Source organism: Camelus dromedarius, chromosome 12, assembly GCF_036321535.1.
Source record: "Camelus dromedarius isolate mCamDro1 chromosome 12, mCamDro1.pat, whole genome shotgun sequence".
In the NCBI taxonomy this organism is placed as follows: Eukaryota; Metazoa; Chordata; class Mammalia; order Artiodactyla; family Camelidae; genus Camelus; species Camelus dromedarius.
Genome location: NC_087447.1, coordinates 59,862,750 through 59,885,327, shown reverse-complemented (window position 1 = coordinate 59,885,327; position 22,578 = coordinate 59,862,750). Strand labels below are relative to the sequence as shown.

The following is a 22,578-nucleotide window of genomic DNA, read 5'->3' as shown; positions in this document are numbered from 1 at the left end:
CACAAAAGGCCGCTGGGGTCCCGACTCTTTGAGGAAGTTCTTTGCATCCCAGAGGCCCAAGCAAAAGTGGAAATCATTGCTCCTTCGGCAGGTAGAATGCTGTTATTAGTCAGATACTGGATTCCACCGAATAAACTTTGACATAGTATGTAAACTACCAAAATGCAGGTGGGGTACCCATAACTGACAATCCTGTGGGTGCCAAGGGCACTGAGACCCACGGCAGCCTCCTCAAAACCTCCACTTGTGCTGGGTTTCAGTCCTTGACAGCCTCCTTGCTTGCTCATGCCCCAAATTCATATTCCTAAACCCATTACACTATACAGCCACAGGTTCATCAACCCGGGACTGCAGGAGCAGGCGAAGGAGCCGAGGGGACTGGTGGCCCTACCAGGAGCAGATCAGTCCAACCAAGGGCTGTGGGGCTGAGCGCAGATCAGCCTGGGTCCTGAGTCGTGCATGATTGTCAGGCCCCCTAGAGGGCAGCAGAGCCCCGCAGGAGGGGGCGGAAATGCCAGAAAAGGGGTTCGTGGGCAGTTTCACTCAAGGAGACCCCAGGAGGCAATCAGTACAGGGTTTTAGGGAGAATGGAATCAAAAACCAAACTTAGTGAACTAAAGGAAGTTGGTAATGCAAGTGGTAAGAAAGACCTGAGTTGTAATAAGTGAGCTGGAAAGAGCAGAGTTGGGCAGACCTCAGTCACAGGAAATCAAGCTTCTCTACTCAGTGATGCTTGTTACCCAAACGGCAATAATAAATAGGTAGGGTTTGCTGAGGACCTGTCATTCGTCGTGTTGTCTGCTATGAGCTAGATGATATTTTAGGCACTGGAGATATAAAGATGAATACAGCACCTTCCTTCCTCTAGATAACTCCTCTCCTCTCAGAAGAGCCAGAGATGTAAGCAAGTCACATCAGGAGAGAGCTGTGGGTGGTTTAAGTCTTTGTAAGGGGAACAGAGAAGGAAATAACTATATGAGAGGGGAAGGGAAAGGCCTCAGGGAAAGGCTAACACAGTGAGATGGGTCCTGGTTGTAGTGGGGTTTTTTTTTCTCTCCGCTCTGATTCCCATAGATCTCCCCTCGAAAAAAATCCATCTATTTTTTTTTCTCATTCATTTACTATTTTATGCAGCACATTTCTTCACTGAGCCCTAGCAGGCTCCAGTCACTGCTGTGGGCACGGAGATAGAGATGCAGTCCCTGATCTGGCATTAATCATCAGGGCTGTGAGCTGGCCTCGTTGGTTTTCCCCCGACTCCCCTCCCTCCCAGCACTCTGCCTCTCTCTAGGGATGAAGGAGAAAGCTACACCTCTCAGTTCTGACAGGTCCTGTGTGAGGAGGAAAGGTAACAGGAAAGGAACAGTGTATCTTTTCACTTAACTAACCCTTATCATTTACGCATCCAACAAGCAGTGACTGTGTGCAATGGCACACACGAGCCTCTGTCCCAGGCCAGGTGATGTTCAAGCTCCGCCATGACATTTTCCCCGTGAGTTCCAGGAGCCTTCCGTCCCAGCCACCCACGCAATAGGTGTTGCTGTCTTCACCATGGATGTAGTGTTCCCTTCTGGTTTATGGCAGCCGTGTCTGTCGTTCCCATTAGAGCCTAAGCTCCTTGAGCTCAGAGGCTGCAAAATGTATTTTCTTAACGTCAACTACACAACCAAGCGCTATGCTAGATCTGGAAGATACACACTATGTGTCTGAGCATATTATTTATCATCAGAAGGACCTAGATCGAATTCCAACATCCACACGCGTCAGCTATGTGAACTACAGGTCTCTTTTAAATAAAGGCACCACCACCCCTCCCCAGGGCTGTCAGGACGTTTGAGACGAAAGCCCCATGTGCTTGGCACGTACGTTTGCTCTTTGTCCTTCTCCCGTTCTTTGGCTTCTCCTTGATTTTTTTTGGATTGAGTTTTCTTTTCTCTTTTAGTTATTCCTTTCACAATTTTGGTTATTTTCTTTAATCTAGTGTTCTAGAATACAAGCTTTATAGTTCAACAGCCCAGATATATGTCAGGCTTTGCCCCTTCTAACCATGTGACTTGGAGCAAGTTACTTAACCACTCTGTGACTCAGTTTCTTTATCTCTATCAGTTTCTATTATCATCCCCGTAAACTGGGGATGATAGCGGTACCTACCTCATAGTGTCTTTGTGAAAATGAATGCTAAAAATCCACGCAAAACATCAGTGTTGTGAGTTAAGGAGCACTGCCCTCACGATTCACAGATGAAATTTAAGAAGAGTTCTGTAAGTTACCCCGAGTCATACAGCGAGTCAGAGGTAACGCTGGGAATCGAACCCATGTTGATTTACTCCAAAGCCAGTGTGTTCAATTACAAGGTATTGCCTATCTCAAGCAAACTACAGCCCGATGCATTTAGAAAAATTTGGAGAACTCCTGTATATCTACCTATTTGTGTATTTGTATATGAGTACATAGAAAGATGTGTGCAACTTTGTGTGTGTCTGTGTACATACGTGTACACATGCAGTATACATGATGCTATATGACTGCATACCTTAGTTTGTTACACTCTATAAACTCCCAGTTTTCTAGATCACCATGCAACTCCCAGGTCAGTGTCTAGTACATAATAAGTACTTAAGAAACACAAGTAAATTTACTAAAGAAAAGACCTTATGGCATCGTTTTTATATAATTTTTTTGGTTATCTCTCATTATGAAAATAAAACAATCTCACTTTCCATTTATTGTGATGGACACTGAACAATGCAGAATCTGCTTAGAAATGGCAAAATTAGTAAATACATCTGTTGTAATTACATGTGATTATAACAAACCACAAGACACCGTCCTAAACCAGGAGAAATATAATTCCCTTTATTAAAATGATACTATTAAAACAGTGGGTTGAGGAATAGAAGGAAAGTGAAAGGCAGTCCCTAGTCTTTCCTAGTCACAGACTAGTGAATAATACCTTCCATCTGGGACAATGGAGTGGAGACTGTCCTGCTAAAGCTCCTGCAAGAGCACAACCCGGCAGACCCAGGACTTGCCGAGGCTGCTGCCCTCTCTTTGGGTGTCATTCCTACTCTTAGGCAGCTGTAACTGCCCCGGGAAGCACGCCCTCCCCAGCCCTCACCCCTCACATACATCCAGGGACCGGGAACTCCCCAGCCTCCCTCTTCCACCACTACCTCGTCCGTCTTGGTCTTGTCAAAATCGTGTGGTTTTCAAACCAGAGAGAAATGGGAACTGAGATTGTTTTTCATATTTGGAAACACTCGATTTGTTCCTCAGAAGTCAAGAGATAGTGGAATAGAAAACAAGAAGTTTTGTGTGTGGATATGAGAGGAGAACAACAAAGGCAAGGACTGGTGGAAAAAGGGGGTGATGAACAGAACAGTTTTGTTGACGTAAGAAGAACTAGTGAGTGGCTGTCTGTGGACAACAGAAGGGGAGGGCCAGGTTAGATGGAGTCCGGATGAATATTAGTGCCTCACCTTTGATAACCGTCCTTGCTTTCACCATTTTCATGGCTGCATTCGTGCAAAAAAGCATTCTGTTGAGTCACTGCTCCATGCCCGGCGCCACGCAAGGTGTTTGTGAAAAGAACAGACGTGTGCTTGCTCCCATGAAGTTTACAGGCGAGTGAGAAAGACAGAGCATCAACTAGCAAGCAAACTAATATCTAGTTACAATTTGAAATGAGTCTATGAAGGAAGAGAATGGGGCTCGAATAGAGATTAACGGGGGTGACAGGCTGAGATAAAATAAAGAGAACACCATCTGTCTCCATCTCATTTTCAAATCCAGCCAAAACCACAGCAGCCTGAGCTGGGGCACGTGGGAGCAGACAGAGCACATGAGCTAGGTCTGGAGGGTGCCAAAAATCGAAGTGCCATTAATCCACAAGATTCAGTGGAGTTGATATGGGTCATGTTCTAAATGCGGACTCATGGTTTCATAAATACTAGGGGACACGTGAAGGGAACAGGACAAAATAGTTTTGTATCAGAACTCTCTGGGAAAAACTTGCCTGGATATAGACGTTATCAGAATGACAGGAGAGTAACATTAATATCCACCTACTAAGATCAAGATTTGGCATAAGTTATCTCACCTGATCCCCAACATTTCCATTTTGTAGATAAGGAAATTGTAATTCAGAAAGCATCAGCACGTGTACATGGCACAGCTACTTTATTTATGGTAGCCCAATGAGAAGGGAGGCAAACTCTGGGAAGCGGGGTTTCGTGAGATTTCAAGTTCACGCCATTGCGGGGTGGGGGGCTCTACTGAGAAAAAGATGGCAGGATGTGAATACAAAAACAGGAACAGGGCCTTGCAAGGGGCTGCTGTGCGTGAGGGGCCCTGGTTCTCCATTAGCTTCAGAGCAAATCTGCTTCTAGAGAAAGAAGCACTGAGCTGTGGGCTCCAACAGACCCAGATGGAGACAAGTTTCTAAGTGCAGACTGTAACCACGCTCAGTACCACGGCGATCAGGCCCCCTGTCTATGCCGGTAGTAAGGGTCAAAACAGAGCAGAGGCAGGGGCTCAAGCCAGGAGATGAAGAAAAAGATGACAGGGATTGAAAAACAGCATGGTTACTGGTGTGCCTTAAGCCGTTTAAAGACAGACCTGAGCCCTGCAAATGGCTCAGTTAGTGTTTGCAACCAGCCTTTGAGTGAGAAACAAGTTACTTAATCTTTGTGTCCTGGTTCTTCCTTACTTGTGAAATACGGGTAAAAATAGTACCTAATTCAAAGGCAATCATTGCCATTGCAGTGATTAAATCAGTGAGTCTGGGTACTTAGAATGCGTTTGGTCTATTCCACGTGCTCAGTGAACATTGGCTCCCACTGTCATTATTACCAGCTTGGTATGACTGCAAAGCTTTTCCAGTCTTCATGCACCAAAATAAATAAATAAATAATAAGTGAGAAAAATTTCCTGTTGGAAAACTACTCATCCGTCTTTAGGAAGAATAAATTATTTTGTCTGAAAATTCCGCAATCCTAAAACAGAAAGCAGCCATTTTAAACTAATGCCACTGCCACGTGCCTTTTGGCTGATCCTGTTCTGGTGTGGAGACCCTCCCTCTGGCCAACATTCGCTCCTCCCTGACAAGTGTTCTCTTTTCCGAATATTGTGTAAGCTTGTAAAGCACCTTAGAATTGGCTTTAAAATCTGTGTCTTCCTGGGTTTCTGTTGACTGTGAAACAAACAGCAACGTTGAAGGGAAAGTACACAGTGAAAAGGCAATGACTGAAGATGATTCATATCCGAGAACAAGTTCTCATCATAAATGGGGTTAAAAATGCATCCTTTGGGAATTCTCTGGAAGCTAAATGAAAGGCTATACTCAATACAAAATTTAACACATTTCCATAACATCGCTGTGCTGTAATGTATTAAACTGTTCTCCAGTGGTCTGTTTGCTCTTGTTCTGTATTGTTTTCGCCATCTTCTCTATCACTGAAGGGAAAAATCTTCGTTACAGAAGCCTTTGAGCTTCTGCTGAATCATTTCTTTAGCATAAATTCCTCCGAATAGACTTACTGGGTCAACATTGCCAATTCTTTACAATTTTAACTGCTTATTTGCACTGCTTCCCCAACCTGTCCACTTTTACTTTCCTCTTGTTTTACAGAGGACAGAGCCCCATGTTCCCTGCCGCTTCTCAAATACTTTCACAACTTACATTCATTTCTGACATTATTTTCTGGGCCTATTAATCGTGCTCAACTTTTGTTTTTAACCTGAAATCTTTGAATGAATCAACTTGACATGTCAAGTCTGGGCAAACGCCATTTTCCTGTATATGGAGACCACAAGCCCTGCAGGGACACATGGTAAACCGCTCTGACACGCTTCCCTGTGTCTGGGCACAGAGAGGGCAGCAGGGTGAGATGGGCATGGGAACTACTTCGCAGTATGACTTTTGTTCTAAGGAACTAGATTTGGCCTTACTCCTCGCCTCTGAACTGAAGATTCATTCTTAAGAACTTTCCTTCTGTTTACATCTAGAATCCACTTTTGATCCATTTGACTTGAAAGGATGACTTGGGCTTTTCTGCAGCTCCCTCGGTAACACCTTAGCATTGCTAAAACAGTCCTGTCTGTCTTCTTCACACAGGATCCCACACATCGACACTGGTCTTCTCAGCAATGCCTCTTTCAAAGCCTTGGATCTTTGTGTGTTCCCGTGTCTGCAAACTCCAGTCAGAGGAATGGCCAGGGGCCTAGAGGGTGATTTATTGCAATTGGACACTGTGTAGTCAAATTTGACCTTTGAAAAAAATAAGTGTATATTGTGCTCAAAGCCTAACTCCACTAAGTACACACTGTTACTTTCGGGTATGACCTTTTCGGTCTCTCAAATGGGTTATCAGATTATTTAGATAAGGGTTTTTTCCCAGCATGAAATGAAGAGAAAAGGGCGGTGTTAATAAGGAGCATGATGTCTGGCAGTAAGACATCTGGTTTCTGGCCCCGTTTCTACCACCTGTGAGGCCTTGGCCAGACTGAGAAGCTTTCTGAGCCGTGGGTTCCATATCTGAAAGGTGAGGATAAGAATTACATTACTTAGTTTGTTGAGAGAATTAAATGGTATAGGAAAAGCTTTTGCAGTATTTTAAATCTCATTCAGATGTACATCATAGCTTCTCTCCTCACTTTATCACTGTCAGGATCCAAAATTAGGATGGTCCTAAAGGTAATGGGGCAATAAATCTGAAAAATAAAATGCAGCGTGTGCATTCTGCCTGAGACATTTTAAAATTAGAAACTGTGTTTCTGGGTGATCACTGACGATCTCACCTGTGGGTAGGTGTTTAATCTGAACGTTGCCTGTCATCCAGAAGCTGAGGTCTAGCCTGGTGTTTGAGGAAACCATGTGGGCACAGGGTTGAACGTGTCCAGAGCTGTTATAGAGGTTGTACCGGTACAAAGGGGCAGTGAAAACAATGACTGGAGCGAAGTCAAGATTGATAACTAAAGGCAGAAGCATCCTGTCCAAAGCCAGGGAGGCAAAGGGAAAGGGGGGACTAAGAAATAAAAACTGGCTCCTAAATTTGCTATAATCAAGCTTAGATATGATGGTGCCTGGAAGAGAATTCCAAAGTCATCACTGAGTAGAACCAGGACCGCTCTGACATGGATCTGTAACTGATGAGGTAAGGGACCGTACACAGGGACAGTAAGCTTTGTTTTCTTCTCCTCCTCCTCCTCCTTCTCCTTCATCTTCTTCTTTTTTTTGGACACTTTCTCAGTCTAATGACATGAAAGGTAATTGAGGGGAATCTTTGGCAAATATATGCACTAATGCCAACTCTGCAAAGGTATGTGACCAAAAATCACTAGTTAATCAGTTTAAGAATGCAACACTAAACACATAGTAACTGGTTGTTTTGGGTCCCTGGCCCCAGTTCCAGTAGTGTTTGGGGGTGGGGAGGTGGTGCTTCCCCACCCCAACAAGCAATTCCTTGGTCGCCAGCTGGGTGTCCTCCAATTCAATCCTGACACTACCTACCTGGAGCTAGCGTCTGATCCCACAGGTTATGGGCTCGTACTACAAGTCTGCCTTCCCCCAACAGCTGTCACCGACCATCTATAGAATGGAGGTTCCCATGCCCCTCTCCTTGGACCTCAGAGCCAGTCACAAGTCCAAGTTGTTACCTGTATTTCTGAATGACTGGCTATAAATCAGAGGTCCTCCCAATCCCTACCTTGGCTTGGATAAATTTGCTAATGGTTCAAGGAACCCAGAGAAAAACTGTACTTACTAGATTTACTGTAAAAAGATACAGCTCAGAACAGTCAAATGGAAGAGATGCGTAGGGCAAGCTACGTGGGAAGAGACACGGGGCTTCCATGCCCTCTCCAGGCCCTCTACTCTCTGAACATCTCTACCAGGGCACCAACCTGGAAGCTTTCCAAACCCTTCCTCTGGGTTTTTGTGGAGGCTTCACTACACAGGCAGGCTTGAGTAAGTCATTGACCACTGGTGACTGAAATCAATCTCCAGCCCCTCTCCCTGGAGGTCAAAAAGGCAGGACTGAAACCTCTAACCCTCTCATCTCATGGTTGGGTCCACTGGCAACCGGGCCCCATCCTTAGGAGAGCTCCAGCAGTCCCCTGGTTAACATCACAGAAGATATCCTGATCATTCTCAATACTTAGGAAATTGCAAGAGTTTTTAGAGCTGTGAGCCAAGAACAGCAGAGGAAGACCAGATGTCCATGAGAAGTATATTTTGGTCCCCTGAAATCTTACACATTTTCTTATAAATCCCAATATTGCACTGGTTGTGATTAGCATAGCTTACAGCAAGTGAACAGTGGTGTTTTTATCATGATTGTTAAGGGCCAAGTGCTTAGGTATGCTTTAAATGTGGATTAAAGAAAACAATTCTTTGTTTTACCTATCTCCCTCTTGTTTTTTTCTATGCAAATCTAATCTGTGAAGACTCCCATACTCTTTTTATACACAAGAACATGTGTTAAAAAGAACAATATTTAAGAGAATACAAATGACTGGGTAAGACTAAAGTATTTGTTAGTAACTTGCTTCTTAAGGGTTTTCATAAATACACACACACACACACACACACACACACCTTGTAAATATCTAAACATAAGTAAATGCTATAAATTGTTATAACCTTAGAACTTCTTGGACTCAACCTTGGTAGAAAAAGTAATGAAGGCAACGTAAGATGTAGGAGGATGTGAGTATCAGAGAGTCTAAATCTTAATTCAAAGTGGCTTATGTGATAAGGAAACTAATCTCACATAAAAAGAAGTTCTGAGTTAAAAGAGGCTAATTCAGTGGCTCAGAGACCTTGTCTAGGATCTACATTCCTCTACTCTTCCATCATTTTGTGGAATGTTGGCTTAGCTTCTCCATGCCTGCAGCACGGCTGTAGCACTGTCAGGTGTCACATCTAAACAACTGTCTGTCGCAAAAAAGGACCATGTTCTCCCGTGTTTTCTTGATAAGACTGAAAAAATTGTTAGAAAACTCCAGAAGACCCTCTCTTGTGATCATTGGCTGAAACTGATAAGCAAACGGGGTTTCGGTTCTCATCTTGGTCTAATTAGCAACTACATCCTGAATGTAAGAATGGGATGGCTCATTTTTACAAAGGGAACTATGTGAAGAAGAGACAAATACATTTTTAAAAACAAGCATCTTTTATACAACCTCCTGTGTTTAACTGCCTGCCAGTCATTTCCCCTCTGTCTTTTGCTTACTCCATGAGCTTCTTGCCCAAGGTGGCTATTTCACTGTTCTACCCATGCGTTCTCAAACCTCAGGTTCCACCCATTCCACCCTCATTGATTATCCCTCCAACTTTGAGAGATTTAATGCCATTTATCATGAGCTCGCTGGTCTGTCCTCCTCCCCACCTGAACATTTTCCCATAACGTGGTTCTCCTTTCGTTCGTTCATTCACGCGTGCATGCATACGTGTATTCGGTCAACAAATATAATCACTGGTAAGAAGCTTGACAATGTCACGGGCACTGGAAAGACAGCAGTGAAGAAAAGAGTCTAAAGTCCATGCCTTCACAGAGCTCACATTCTGCTGAAGATCCTCCTAGCAAGAACAGACAGTAAATAAAACAACTAAGTTAAATATAAACGATGTTGGGTGAGATCAAAGCAGGGAGCGACAGGAAGAGCAGGAACAGTGGGGTCACTGTCGCATTTTTAAATAGAGTGGTCATGGCAGGCTATACTGAGAAAGTGACATTTGAGAGAAGATTTAAAAGAGGTAATCCCTCAGGATGGTTTGGGGAAAAGCACTGAAAGCAGAGGAAAAGGCCAAAGCAAAGGCCCTTTGGTGGGAGGGTGCCTGCTGTCTCCAAGCAGAACGAAGTGGGAAAGCGGGGGAAATGTTAAGTTATGGGATCAGAGGAATAATGGGGGAGGCAGAAGATTGTATAGGACTTTGTAAACCAATATAAGAAATTTTATTTTACTCAGAGAGGTGGGTAACTAATTGAGAGTTTTGAGCAGAGAAGTGATATAAAAGGATTTTTGTTTTGACAAGAGTGTTCTGGTTCCTGTATAGAGATTGGGTTGGGTTGGGTTGGGTTGGGGGTTGCGGGGGAGGCTGTTCGTAAGGACAGAAGCAGGACCAGTTGGGACGCTATTATAATTTTCAAAGTAAAAGATGATGGTGACTTGGACCAGGGTAGTAAATAGAGGAGGAGCTAAGAAACAGTCCTATTCTGGGTATTTTTTGAAGATGGAGCCGGCGGGATATGCTGACTGGTTAATCATGAAGTGTAAGTGAAAGAAGGGTGTTCTTTCCTCCTTTTTCTCTATAATTATTTTATCTCAAAACTCTAGATTAGTTATTCCCTTTCCCCAAACATCTTTAATTTTTTCTCTCTTTCTAGGTCTCAACCTAAGTCTACACAGTTGCCTCAGTTTCCACTTATTAAAAAGAAAACCAAGCAAAACAAACGACAAAGCCCTTTGGAGACTTGATAACCCCTCCAGCTACTTCGCCATGTTTCTCATTTATTCATCCACACATTCATTCACAAGTTTTTTTTTTTTTCATTCATCATTTTTTAAAATTCTCTACTTTTCCAGGTTTGTGCTTAATCTTAGCCTCAAAACTCTGCCTTCTTCACAGCAACCTTATTGGGTTTTCTGTGACTTTCTAAGTGATTTCTTCCATAACTACTTCAATAATTTTTACTTTATTGGCCAAAAAGGCTCTTTCCTTCCATATCATTTTTCTCTGCTCATACCATACTTTTATTCTGAATAATAGAAAGTACTTGAGGAAAAAGAGGATTGAAATTTACTTTGTAAATGAGATGCATTTATAACAGCTTAAATGAGAGATTTCCTTGAGGGATACTCTCCTACCCACTAACTCCCCAACCCTTCTGTCCTCCCCCATTAGTAGCCACTCCATACTGAATTTGCACAGAAAGCACACATGGGATCTCCAGCATTTTCCACCTCCCTTTCATTGATTTCCAAGAGAGACCATGTTGGTTTTTTTCTCTAAATATTTTAAAGGATGATAAAGTAAAATATGTGTACAATGCCCTCTACACATGGGGGAAATAGCTCTCTGTGGTTTTCACTAAACTGAACGACACCTAATGTGGGAATAGAAAATGGCCAAGGGTTGTAAGAGTTCAAAAGAATTAGCTCAATGCTCCTGCAAGGAGCGGAGTGTGGGGCACCATGTAAGTCAGTGTGGGAGAGAAGATGGTAAAGCAAAACTGTTTCTCACGGTAAGTTTTGGAAAGAACAACACCCTGAGATGGACAAGGCCTTCGTGAAAGTGTGGAGTTGAGGAAATGTGCCTCTGGCACCCTTAGCTTTCTCCTTTTCTGTCCCTTTCCCTCTCTAGAGCTGAGACCTCTGGGATCTCAGTGCTGGTTTTCCCCTCTCATCTCAGCCATATTCTTAGAGAGTCTGCAGTGTCTATCAGAAAACATCCCTCCAAATATGGGATCTCTACTCTCAGCAGGATCTGCTCCATGAGCCTCCTCCCCCGTGGAAGATGGAACATCTTTGCGCTTGATGTCAGGGGCGGGTGAGAGAATTCAGCAGTGGAACCTCCCTAGCATCTCAGAAGTAGCACCCTGGAGGGGAATTCCACTTACACATGCTGGTCCTTGTTTCACCCACTGGACTGTTCCCTTCCAGCCATCTGAAGGCCCTGTCTGTAATCCCTGTTTGATGACAAAGACCCTCCTTCATCTTCAACTTCTTCACTAAACACCCCATTTACTGTGTTTTACTGCAAAACCTGGTTCCCTCCCCTGCAGCCCTTTCATAGGTTACTCGTCTACCACATCACGTACTCCTCGGGGCTCAGAGCTGGGAATCAGCAACTCTGTGCGGCTTCCAGGCATCCTCCACATCTTACATCTTACGTAGGAAAGTAAAAGCTAAAAACCACCTTCTTCGAGGCTCTTGACATCTAACTACCCCTCCATCTTTCGACTGTGTTTATAATTACTCTTTACTGCCAACTTCTGGGTAAAGAATTTCTGTCTGCACCAAGCTCTGCTGTTGTTCTGGGTTACTTTAGTGCCGAATAAAGGGCAAACCATCCCCATAGGCTCAGTTTTCAGTTGTAATAATTAAATTCTAGTGCAACTAGAATGATCATTTTAGCCATCCTACCTCTGGTAGACTCATTACCTGAACCTCCTTCACGTAAGGAGTCCTTATTTCTATCCATCCAGCGTCAGGCATCATCCCCACAATACCTGCTGTTTCACCTAATGTACACATTTTTCTTTGAATGTATTCATCTTATTCTAGTCTTTCACCTCATTCTGGACTCATTTGGGACCGCATAGCCTATATAGAAATTTCAGTAATCCAATATCTAGTAAATATTGGTAGAGACAGGGGAAAGGGAGTGAAGAAATGGAATTTTGCCATTCAAATCATTATGGAGAAACTGTATTTACCTTCCAGTCCTAAGTGATTACCCGCATATTTTTTCAGTTCAGCCAATGAACATGGGTTCTTGTAGGATTGAATAAAGAGGAACTAGAGCTTCCTGGACAAAGGAGGTACCAAAGGAAAACAGCAAAAATCCTCGCAGAAGGCAGCTAAAGCTAATTTCAGACCAAATCATTCTTAAACCTATTAAAATTATTGTGACAGTTTTTCATGTCAAGTTTATCGCCCAGAAACCAAAGCATCAGAGCTATACTGAGCACAGATCTAGAAATCTGGAGACTGTAAAAAAAATAGAGAGAGAGAGCAGATTGAAGAACTTTGAATTCAGTATCCGGCATATAGTAGGCACTAAGAAAATGTTTTGAGGGAATGCTCACATTAACGGTGTAATAGAAGTTTCGAACAGGAAGAATGAGCAAATCTGTAAGCCCCTGCCCCCCGCCACTCCATAGCTGACCTGCTCGCTGTGGGCACTTTCAACATTTTTGTGGTATTTGTAACCATCTGTACGCTTATGGCTCCCAAGAATGTAACAGTCCCCTAACTTTCAGATTCTTAAATCCAAGTGTCTATTGAATTTGTTCAGTTATGTGTTCTACCAGCATCTCAAACCCAGTCTTCCAAAATGAAGCTCTTTATTTCTTCCTCCAAATATACTCCTTCTCTTATATTTTCGTAACTTAGTTATGTGCACCACCCAAGGCAGTAACTGAGTGGCATTCTACACTTCTCTCTCTTAAATTCATCAGTAAATCCTACTCATTTTACCTCCTTTATATTTTTGAAACTGTTCTCTACTTTTCATCCATATCAATACCCCAAGGAATTTTCTCATCATCTCTCACAAGAACCATTGCAATAGAATGAGTCTATCCCTAGTTCTGTTCCCTTAAATCCATAGTCTTTTATCTAAATGTCAACTCTAACCACATTCTAACCACATTTTTTTTTCTTGGCTTGAAGATCTCACAGTGGACTCTCACAGCCTATAGTATAAATTCATCCATGAGCTACCTTTTAGATCCCTCTCCATCCACACAGTGCGTTTTTACCTTGTCTCATTTTACACTTGATTACAGTAAAAAATACCAAGCACTGCTTCCCCATACACACCATGCTACTAAGCCTCTCCATGTGTTTGCTCTTGATATTTCTTCTGCCTGCCTACCTGTCTTTTCACACTGCCTTTGTGATCGACCTTCAAGATTTATCTGAGGACCGTCCCTCATCAAGGTTTTTCCTGCTATTCTAATATTGGTTGGGAGTCCTTCTTGTATTTGTTTCTATAATAAAACTTCTCACATCATTTAAAAATTATCCATTTACATTTCATCCTCCCACTCTAGACAGTGAACTTATCAGTGCCACAGAGTTACCCACGTGCTCCTTATCACAGTGCCTTGCACGTGGAGCACTCAGTAAGTGGTTTGAAAGCTGTAAGTTAAACATATGTAGTGCATCTATTGGAACCCAAGTGAGGGAACACAGATGAATGCCTATACTAGATCCTCCACTAGCCATCCTTATTAACCCTGTTACTTATTTGCAAAATGAGGCCAAGGTGAGAAAGGTGAATAATAAGCCTTCACAGTTTTGTTTCTAAAATTACTGATATTGTTACTTACAGGGAAGTTGAATGGAAATAAGATGAGCTGTGCAATCAGAGAGGCATATTTTCTTATCCTGGGTTCCCCACTCGTAAACGGTGTGAGCTTCGTCTTACCGGCATTGATCCTCAATGCCTGCCTTTTTGGCATGAGGATAATAGCACCTATTTTGTAAGGCAGTTTTAGGAATTGAGGATAATATACTGAGAAGAACCTGGCATATTCAATATTGTGTTGTTATTATTATTTCTATTATGACTTTGAAAGTAGTTACAAAGCATTTTATTTGAAAATTGAGTTAATATTTGTAAAGCACTTCAAACAGCGCCTCACAAGTATGTGTGTATATCTGTGCATACATGTGCACATATCTATGTTTAGTAAGTGCCTAAAAGATACATGAATTTACTATATAAGAGAAATAATTTTGATTGATATTTTATTAGCTATAAACTCTGAAAAGCTTCAACTATTATATTTTTCAATTTTGTTTTTTATTGAAGTGTAGTTGATTTACAATGTTAGTTTCAGGTATATAGCAAAGTGATTCAGTCATACTTTTTTTTTTCAGATTTGTTTCCATTATATGTTATTATAAGAAATTGAATATAGTTCCTTGTGCTATACAGTAGGACCTTGTTGTTTATCTAATTTATATATCATAATGTGTATCTGTTAATTCCAACTTCCTATTTTATCCCTCCCCTGCCCTTTCCCCTTTGGTAACCATAGTTTGTTTTCTATGTCTGAGTCTATTTTTGGTTTGTAAATAAGATTTATATTATTTTTTTGGATTCCACATATAAGTGATATCATATGATATTTGTCTTTCTCTGTCTAACTTATTTCACTCAATATTATAACCTCTAGTTTCATCCATGTTGCTGCAAATGTCATTATTTTATTCTTTTTTATGGCTGCGTAATATTCCATTATATATATATAATGGAATGTGGAATATATATATATATATATATATATATTCCACATCTTCTTTATCCAGTCATCTGTCAATGGACATTTAGGTTGTTTCCATGTCTTGACTATTGTGAGCTTCAACTATTTTTAACTGACAGTTCTATATTTCTGAAATAAACCCAAATAGAAAGAATTGTGCATCTGCAGCAGGGACTATAATAGCATTATTAGTTACTTTAAACAGCACATGATAGGTGAGTGGAATAATGAATGAGTGAATGAATGAAAATGTAGTCTATTTAAGTGCCTGGTAAACATAGTTGAGATGTAATTATAGTTATAGACAGGCAGGAAGGGTTCCATCTGAAGCAAAGCTTCCCAATCTGCAAATGATATTTATTTTTATCTTGCTATGCATACAAGAACTACTTGAAAGTTCCAAAAAGTCTAATGTATCTCTTGCTTTATTGGAATAAGTTGGGATTTGTATTTTTTGTTTTGTAGAATCCTTTACCAAAGGAGGTTGGGTTATGATAGAATAGAATCTATCTGTTTAGGATCTGTTTCATAAGTAAGGGTACCTGGAAGAGAGAGAGAGAGAGAGAGTATGAGAGTGTGAGAGACAGACAGATAGTTATGAACATGAAGAGTATAGATGTCCTAAAATATCTATGAAAAGACTTAAATTAACTGGAGATTAACCTAACAGAAGATATTCAAAAATACTTTAAGGATCCCTTTTTAAGGAACTAGATTACCATGAATAATTCTATTATTCTGTTAATAGATAGTAATGTTCTTTTAATTTAAGCTATAGAGCAGCATTCTGGTTGTGCAACCCAGTTCACAAGTAAGCACAAAATATTTTCTATTGAAATGTGGAACGTCCCTCAATGGTGGGTACTTCACAAGAGAGCCTCTTCTAAAGGGTTTTCTTTGGTGAAACAAAGGCTGCTCAGTCTGGTTTGGTCAGATGCTGTACCTTCTCTAAGAAAGTTTCTTTTCCTCTCTTCTCTCCGGCCTAGACCTAAAGCTACTTTGTACACATTATCTTCTCCCCGTCCTTCTCCCACCAGACTGTGAGCACTAGGGGGCAGGACCTGTGGATTATTTATCTCTATATCCCCAGGACAAAAGCCCTTTGCCTAGAATTTTGTCCACTGAAGAAGGTAATCCACTCCATCCATTTTGCTTGATGTAATAAGCCATTTCACTTTCACTCAAATACTAAATACTTTCAACATCTTAGAAGAGAGAAAATTTAGGAGGAAGGTCTTTATCCCAGGACAAAGGATGATTTTAATTTTATTGCATTCTGTCTTATCTAATATTAATTTTGAGACAGCAGGAAAAGAAACGTTTTTTTAAAAAGTGACTCTATCAAGGGTAAACAAATCTTCTGATAGTAAGTCTAGTAAGGCACTTGCTCGCTGCCTGCTGAATCCCAGGGAAGTGGATGAAGCAGCTTCAGAGCAGGCTCCAGGTTTCGAAGGGGAAAAGGTAAGAAAGGTCCTAACCCTTAAGACTCTTGGACCCCTGCAAGCTCGACTGACTACTGTTCTGTACTGACTAGGCTTATGATTTTGGTCAAGTCAGTTCAGTAAGTCTCTGTATCTGCGTTTGGCAAATGGGGAGAACAGTGCCTCTTTACCCCACAGGCTTAAACTGATGAATAAAGATAAAAAGAGAGATTCTTTCTGTGAAAGTGTGTTGCCTCTGAAAATTGCCATACAAATATAAGGGCCCATCCTGATGCACCACATAGCAGACAAACGCTGGGAATCTCACTGCTTACCTTAGATGGAACATCTGTCTAATACTTTCCAGGTGTGGCGAATTGCCAATTCCTGTGAAAACTGCCGGAGCCGCCCTCCACAGGGCAGGTAGCCCAATGCTGACCGTCAGACATCAGCTTGATGGTTACAGAAACCTCTCACAGCCATGGACCTCACTTTTCTCTTTGGGCATCACCAGTCTCTAAAGTAATATGCTCATAGTCCCTCTCAGTGAAGGTTCATTAGTGATAAGAATGACTTTTTAAACTGGAAGGCAACACATTATAATGGCTAAAAGTGTAGGTTCAAACTCACATCCCCATGTTCAAAATCCTTGGTCAGTCTTCTTAATCCTTGTAATCTTGGGTTTCTGCTTCTTTAAAATGGATATAATCGTAACAGAAGCTCTGCCTCGAGTTGCTGCCAGGACTCCATTTAGGCAAAGTCCCAGCACCATGTCTGGCACATGGTAAACATGAAATAAATTCTAACTTATCAATATTCATCTGTTTCTTAGATGCTAAGAATTACATTCCTTTTACCATTGACCATTAAATGTGATCAGTAGGCAATGCAAAAGGGTAGATCACACATGGCTTAACCAAGAAGTGACAAAATTGCCACCCAGTGTTATCCACACACCATCACAGTCATCTGCAGTATGGCAGGTCAGACATCGCAGGGAAAGCAGGAACCCTCTCGGGGCGCGGGGCCACCCTCCGCAGCCCCAGCTCTCCCCCGGCCCGGCCAGTTAAGCACACAATCACATCTTTCTGTTTGCTCCTGTCCTGTTCATGCTCACCAGGTACAAAGACAGGAGACTGGCCCAGCACAAGTCGGAAATAGAGTGTTTCACCCCCAAAGGGAGTATGGGGAATGGTGGGAGAGCGACAATGAGCAGGTAAGCAAACTGTGAGTGGCCTGAGGTGCTGTGAACTAAATGTCCGCAAGCCGCAGGAGCAGGTGGCTCCCCGGGCCGGGTCCCACTCAGCTGTGCCTCCCATACAGTGTGTCCCCCCCGGGCCACCGCTGGGTTTCTGTGTGTGTTTGACTTGCAAAGCTCATGCCGTCCTCGTGTACAGTGATGGGACGCTGCTGCTCCCCAGGGCTGTGCGCTTTGCATGTCTGAGGCCTCAGCTCGCAGTCCGCTCCCCTGTGGATTTTAACTGACTGGTCAAATGCTTCTGCGGAGTTTGCAGAGTGGAAGAGATTGGAGGAAATTCACATTTCAGGACTGTCTGATCACTTAACAAAACAAATGCAAAAAGCCTAGGACTGGATTTGAGGGAAGGTCTGTAGTCGAGGGAAGACTCCCGCCTTGATGCCGGGCAAGCCTGGGAATTAATCTGACTTACTTTGAATGTAAAATGCCATCTCACAGCCAAGGGCAAATGCTCTGCCAAACTGGTGAACTGTAGAAGCAAGAGGCTTTTCGTGACCTGAGATCAGGAAAGCTGGTCCTCCTCTAGCTACCGTAGCTTTGCAGCCCCTTTCCTTCTCTGTGTCTGGTGGGGGACACTCTCTGTCGCTGTGCTGTGCATGTTCCTTCATACCAGGCACTCCCAACCAAGCTGTGCCCAACCGGGGGTAGCTGGAACTCTAAGCATCAGCTGAGCCGTGTTGCATGAAATAAACGTGCTTTATTGCATGGGATGGGGTTTCGAGAAAAGGGCTCTGGAGATCAAGGCTTCCAAGACTGGCATTAAACAGTTCCAGGAGCCTGGAGAAGCCCTGAGTTGGGAGATCATCACCCATGAACTCACTCTCCACCTCTAATTTGCTGTGGTATTTCCCAATCTGCCTGTGGTACAAAGGTGTGGAGGGGAAGCTCTTGCAAATCAGCATGGATTAAAGGAAACGGGAAGTGCGGAAAGTACAGTGTGTACACGTGTGTGTGCATGTGCTGAGGGCAGAGCCTGAGAACCAGCTGCAGAGCAAGAAGAGAATTCAATCCCGGTGAACTTCCACCCCCAAACATTGTTTGATTCTGCAGCAGTGGGTTCCTTCTGGTTTTCAAAATAACGTCTAACTTTCTCCAAGGACAGTGCACAACTTTGGGAGGGCAGTGGGCGGGGTGGGCTTTCGCATCGCAGCCCCTGAAAATGGTGCCCTGACCTATGCTGCCTACTGCCTGAGCGATCCTTCATAGCAGCTCTGATGGAGAGCTTGTCCGGCTTTGTCCGCGGCTCCCAGAGACAAGGCGGTGCGAGCACGTGCACGTGGACAGGCGCACTTGTGTGCACACCGGAGGACCTGATGGCCTTATGCCCACACTCCCTTTACACGGCTATCCTTGGATCTCAGTGTGTCTGGAAGATAAGCCTCAGTCGATCATTCTTGGGAGCAAACTCAAAAAACTGCTACTGGGGTCCCCAGTTTCCTTCCATCCAGATATGACAAAGTGGCATAATTCCTGCACTTGAAAATCAGCCAGACAGCATCAGAGTTGGCTGGACCAGGTGAAAATGACTGCATCAAATGAGCGCAGGGGCTCTGACCAAAGTGACTTCTGATTTGAGGCAACCGTCTAAGAAGGGAGCAAGAACCTAGCAAACTTGGCTGCCTATCAAACGACCTGGGGCAAAATATTGGGCAAAATACCTTAGGAATCTGTAGTGTACCAAGTTTCCAAGGTCATTCAGATTTAGTCAGTCCATAAACTGATATTTTTGGAATAATCCATTTGCCTAGGGAATGACATGAGCTATTCATGGCAAATAGTACGTCTCAGTCCTGTCATGCAGTGCTCGTGGGACTGGAACTCAGTCCTGATCGGCCCAGCAACTGGATTTGCTCAAGGCTGTCTTGGTTGAGAATGGGGGAGGAGGAGACAGGATGAAGTGGGACACAGAGGGTAAGGGGACCTCAGGTCAATCAGACCAAGCTTCCTTGGGTCCGGTCCAGATCTGCAGGAGTAGCTACTCAATGTGTCTACACTGGGAATGATCAGCAGTAAGATACCATTTAGCTTTATGTCTCCCCGCTTGTCTGGATGTCGGCCAGGTAATGGCAAGGCAGAGGGGAACCTGCACGCTGGAGTACAGACAGTCCCGCTGGGCCAAACACCTCAGCCCCACGGAAAAGCATGGTTAAGTGGGAACAAACGGTCTTCCCTTCCTACTTTTCCTTCCTTCCCATTTCTTTAGCATCAAATAAAAACTGACAAAGAGAGAAAGAGTGTGTGGGATGGAGAAGGAGTCTTTTAGTCCCCTCAGGGAGCTTCCCATCAAGGAGGAAAAAAGGCATGGAGACTTATAGCAGGAGAGGCCACAGTTTCTAAGGCCTTCGCATCTTTTTGTTCCAATTTCATAATTATTCATATAAACACACACACACACACACACACACACACACACACACATGCACACACAGACATAGAAATGAGTTTAAAATAGACATTAAGAGAACAGTATTACGATATCAGCAAGGAGACAACTGCAATGTAAACTATTTCTAAATAAGGGGTCAGAATAGTTGATCCCAATCTGCTTGCTCCAGAATTGAATGGGAGAGCTGGGGAAAGGCTAACTGGGTGAGACTTTATAGATACTTTGAGTAGCAGCTGGTAGGCCCTCTTTCTTATCCACTCCCACTCCTCCCCCAGCTGCTTCCCAGAGTCATAGTCAAGTACCATGTTCACTCTGCAAACATCTGGGCTGGTTCTGTGGCCGTCACCGAACAACCAGTCCCAGGGAGGGCTAAGAGAAGCTCAAACTACCACAGAAAACCAGGCGTGTCACCCAGCGTCTCACTTGCCTATGGTTTCTGTGATGAAACTACAGCATGGACAGAACCCTATGGACTCCATGCCTGGAGAGATCCTTCCAGAGCCACGCTGCCTGGCGGGAGAGGAGGAGTTTAACAAAGCACGCAGTCAGAGCACAGCAGAGCACCGTGACCCCATCTGCAGCACTGGCGGGGCCTCAGGGACACCCCCTCACATCTCCCTCCCCCCTCCTCCACCCCCAAGTTTGGAAAGGAATAGGAATGCTCTGTGGATCCATAACAGTCTCGCTTTGTGAAATAGTACACTGCTGTTTTCCCTTTTGATAGATAGATACCTTTTATTTTTACTGACATGTAGCTGATTTGCTGTTTTCCCTTTATGTGAGTTTTCTTTTCCTTCTTCTGTCTGTAAGCATCCCTTGCAGTCTTCTCCTATTTTCACGGTGGGCAGTCTAAGTGTGTTTCAGAGCAGAGTCCTCCCGATTGCAGGAGAAGTGAGAGAGTCCTAAACAGGGCCCGGAGCCCGGAACTCTTTAAACCACGTTACCGTGGGAGTTCATCTGAGATGGTCCACCGTCAGGAACGGCTGGAACCCCCACAGTGAGTCGTATTATCGCCTGTCTCAGCAGGGGGATTCCACCCCAGTGCTCCTCTGAGTCTGCGATCTGCTGTGCTCATGTGACACCCCATGAAGGGGAGGCACGGACGTTCTGAGCCTCCCAGTCTCTCTCTGAGAAAGAGCCTCCTTAATCAGATGAGATAGGTCTGCAGTCCCCACTCAGTGCTTGAAGGAGGGAGGGTGGCACAGTGTTTTTTTTTCAATTGTTGCTATATCATGATAGCAGTTATGTGAAGTTACCCACCCCCAATCAGTTGAGTAACTGATTTTCACCCAGTAGAGGCAGCATCTAACTTTAGTGGGTACAAATGTTTAATAAAGCCTTAGAGTATCTGGTAACAATGATGTCACAATGATCATTATTAAATGAAAAAGGAACTCAGATTTGAAGATTATCCCAAAGGGTAATGCCTATGTTAGGATTCTTTTGTCTTTCATTCATTCAGTTATTTCTTCTTTCGTGTAATGCTCATTTATTAAGCACCTACTATGAGCCAAGCACTTACAAGACTCTGGAGATAAATGAATGACCAAATCATAACCAACGCCCTTGATAATCAATTGTCCACTGGGGATCAGAGCCAGAGAAACAGATCGTTGCAACCTAGTATGGAACCCCTCTCCCATAGAACAATTATTTATCAGATTAACTCCTCACTCAGTATCACAAACAATAGCCTATGCCAGCGCAAAGAGAATGCAGAGTAATACAAACTATATAATAATAATAAACTTGAATTGAGTGTTCAGAAAGGGCTAGGCACACACTTACATACAATTAAGAGCCCACAGAAGAGAAAGATTCTGCCTTTGCAGCGCAGTAGAGGCCGGCTGGCTGCTGAGGGACAGATGAGCACGGCTGCGGTAGCCCGCTCCTCCTGCCCCCCAAAGTCAGCTTCAAAGTAATGTTCTGACTTAGAGGTGTTCTAAAACAGGTAAGACCGAGACTAGTGATTGCTGCCATTAGCAGTCCCTTCACAAATGTTATACGTTAAGTTCTCCTAAGAACAGCATAAGCCATATTTTTCCTTTCCATGGTACATCTGAGCTCACACAGTGTGTGTCTTTATCTGACTTATTACACTTAGTATAATGCCCTCAGGCTGCATCCACGTTGTCACAAATGGCAGGATCTCCTTTTTCAAGGCTGAATAATATTTTCTTTATCCACATTTTCTTTATCCATTTGTCCACCGATGGACTCTTTGGTTGCTTCCATATCTTGGCTATGGTAAACAATGCTGCAGCGAACATGGGGGCAGAGGTGTCTTTTCAAGATACTGATTTCATTTCTTTTGGATAAATACTCAGAAGGGATATTGCTGGATTCATACAGCAGTGCGATTTTTAATGTTTTGAGGAACCACCAAACTGTTTTCCACAGTGGCTGCACCAATTTATATTCCCACCAAAGTGTGCAAGCGTTCCCTTTCCTCCACATCCTTGCTAACAACAGTTATTTCTGTTCTCTTTGATAGTGGGCATTCTAACAGGTGTG

At 43.3% G+C, this 22,578-nt stretch overlaps 1 protein-coding gene and 1 long non-coding RNA gene across 5 annotated transcripts in view; one reads left to right on the top strand and one right to left on the bottom strand.

The window, feature by feature from the left end:
- Nucleotides 1-22,578, bottom strand: part of LOC105098005 (uncharacterized) — a 230,439-nt gene that overhangs the window by 64,960 nt on the left and 142,901 nt on the right. The gene's annotated exons all lie outside the window — the stretch shown is intronic.
- The window catches only part of GRM5 (glutamate metabotropic receptor 5), a 384,531-nt gene that overhangs the window by 350,468 nt on the left and 11,485 nt on the right, over nt 1-22,578 (top strand). For 3 of the 4 annotated variants that reach the window (XM_064492794.1, XM_031460522.2, XM_064492793.1), the window contains one exon: nt 17,541-17,636. The exons of the other annotated variant lie outside the window; for it this stretch is intronic. In XM_064492794.1, the coding sequence (XP_064348864.1) occupies nt 17,541-17,636 (96 nt within the window). The remainder of the gene's footprint in view (nt 1-17,540; nt 17,637-22,578) is intronic. 4 annotated transcript variants of the gene reach the window in all.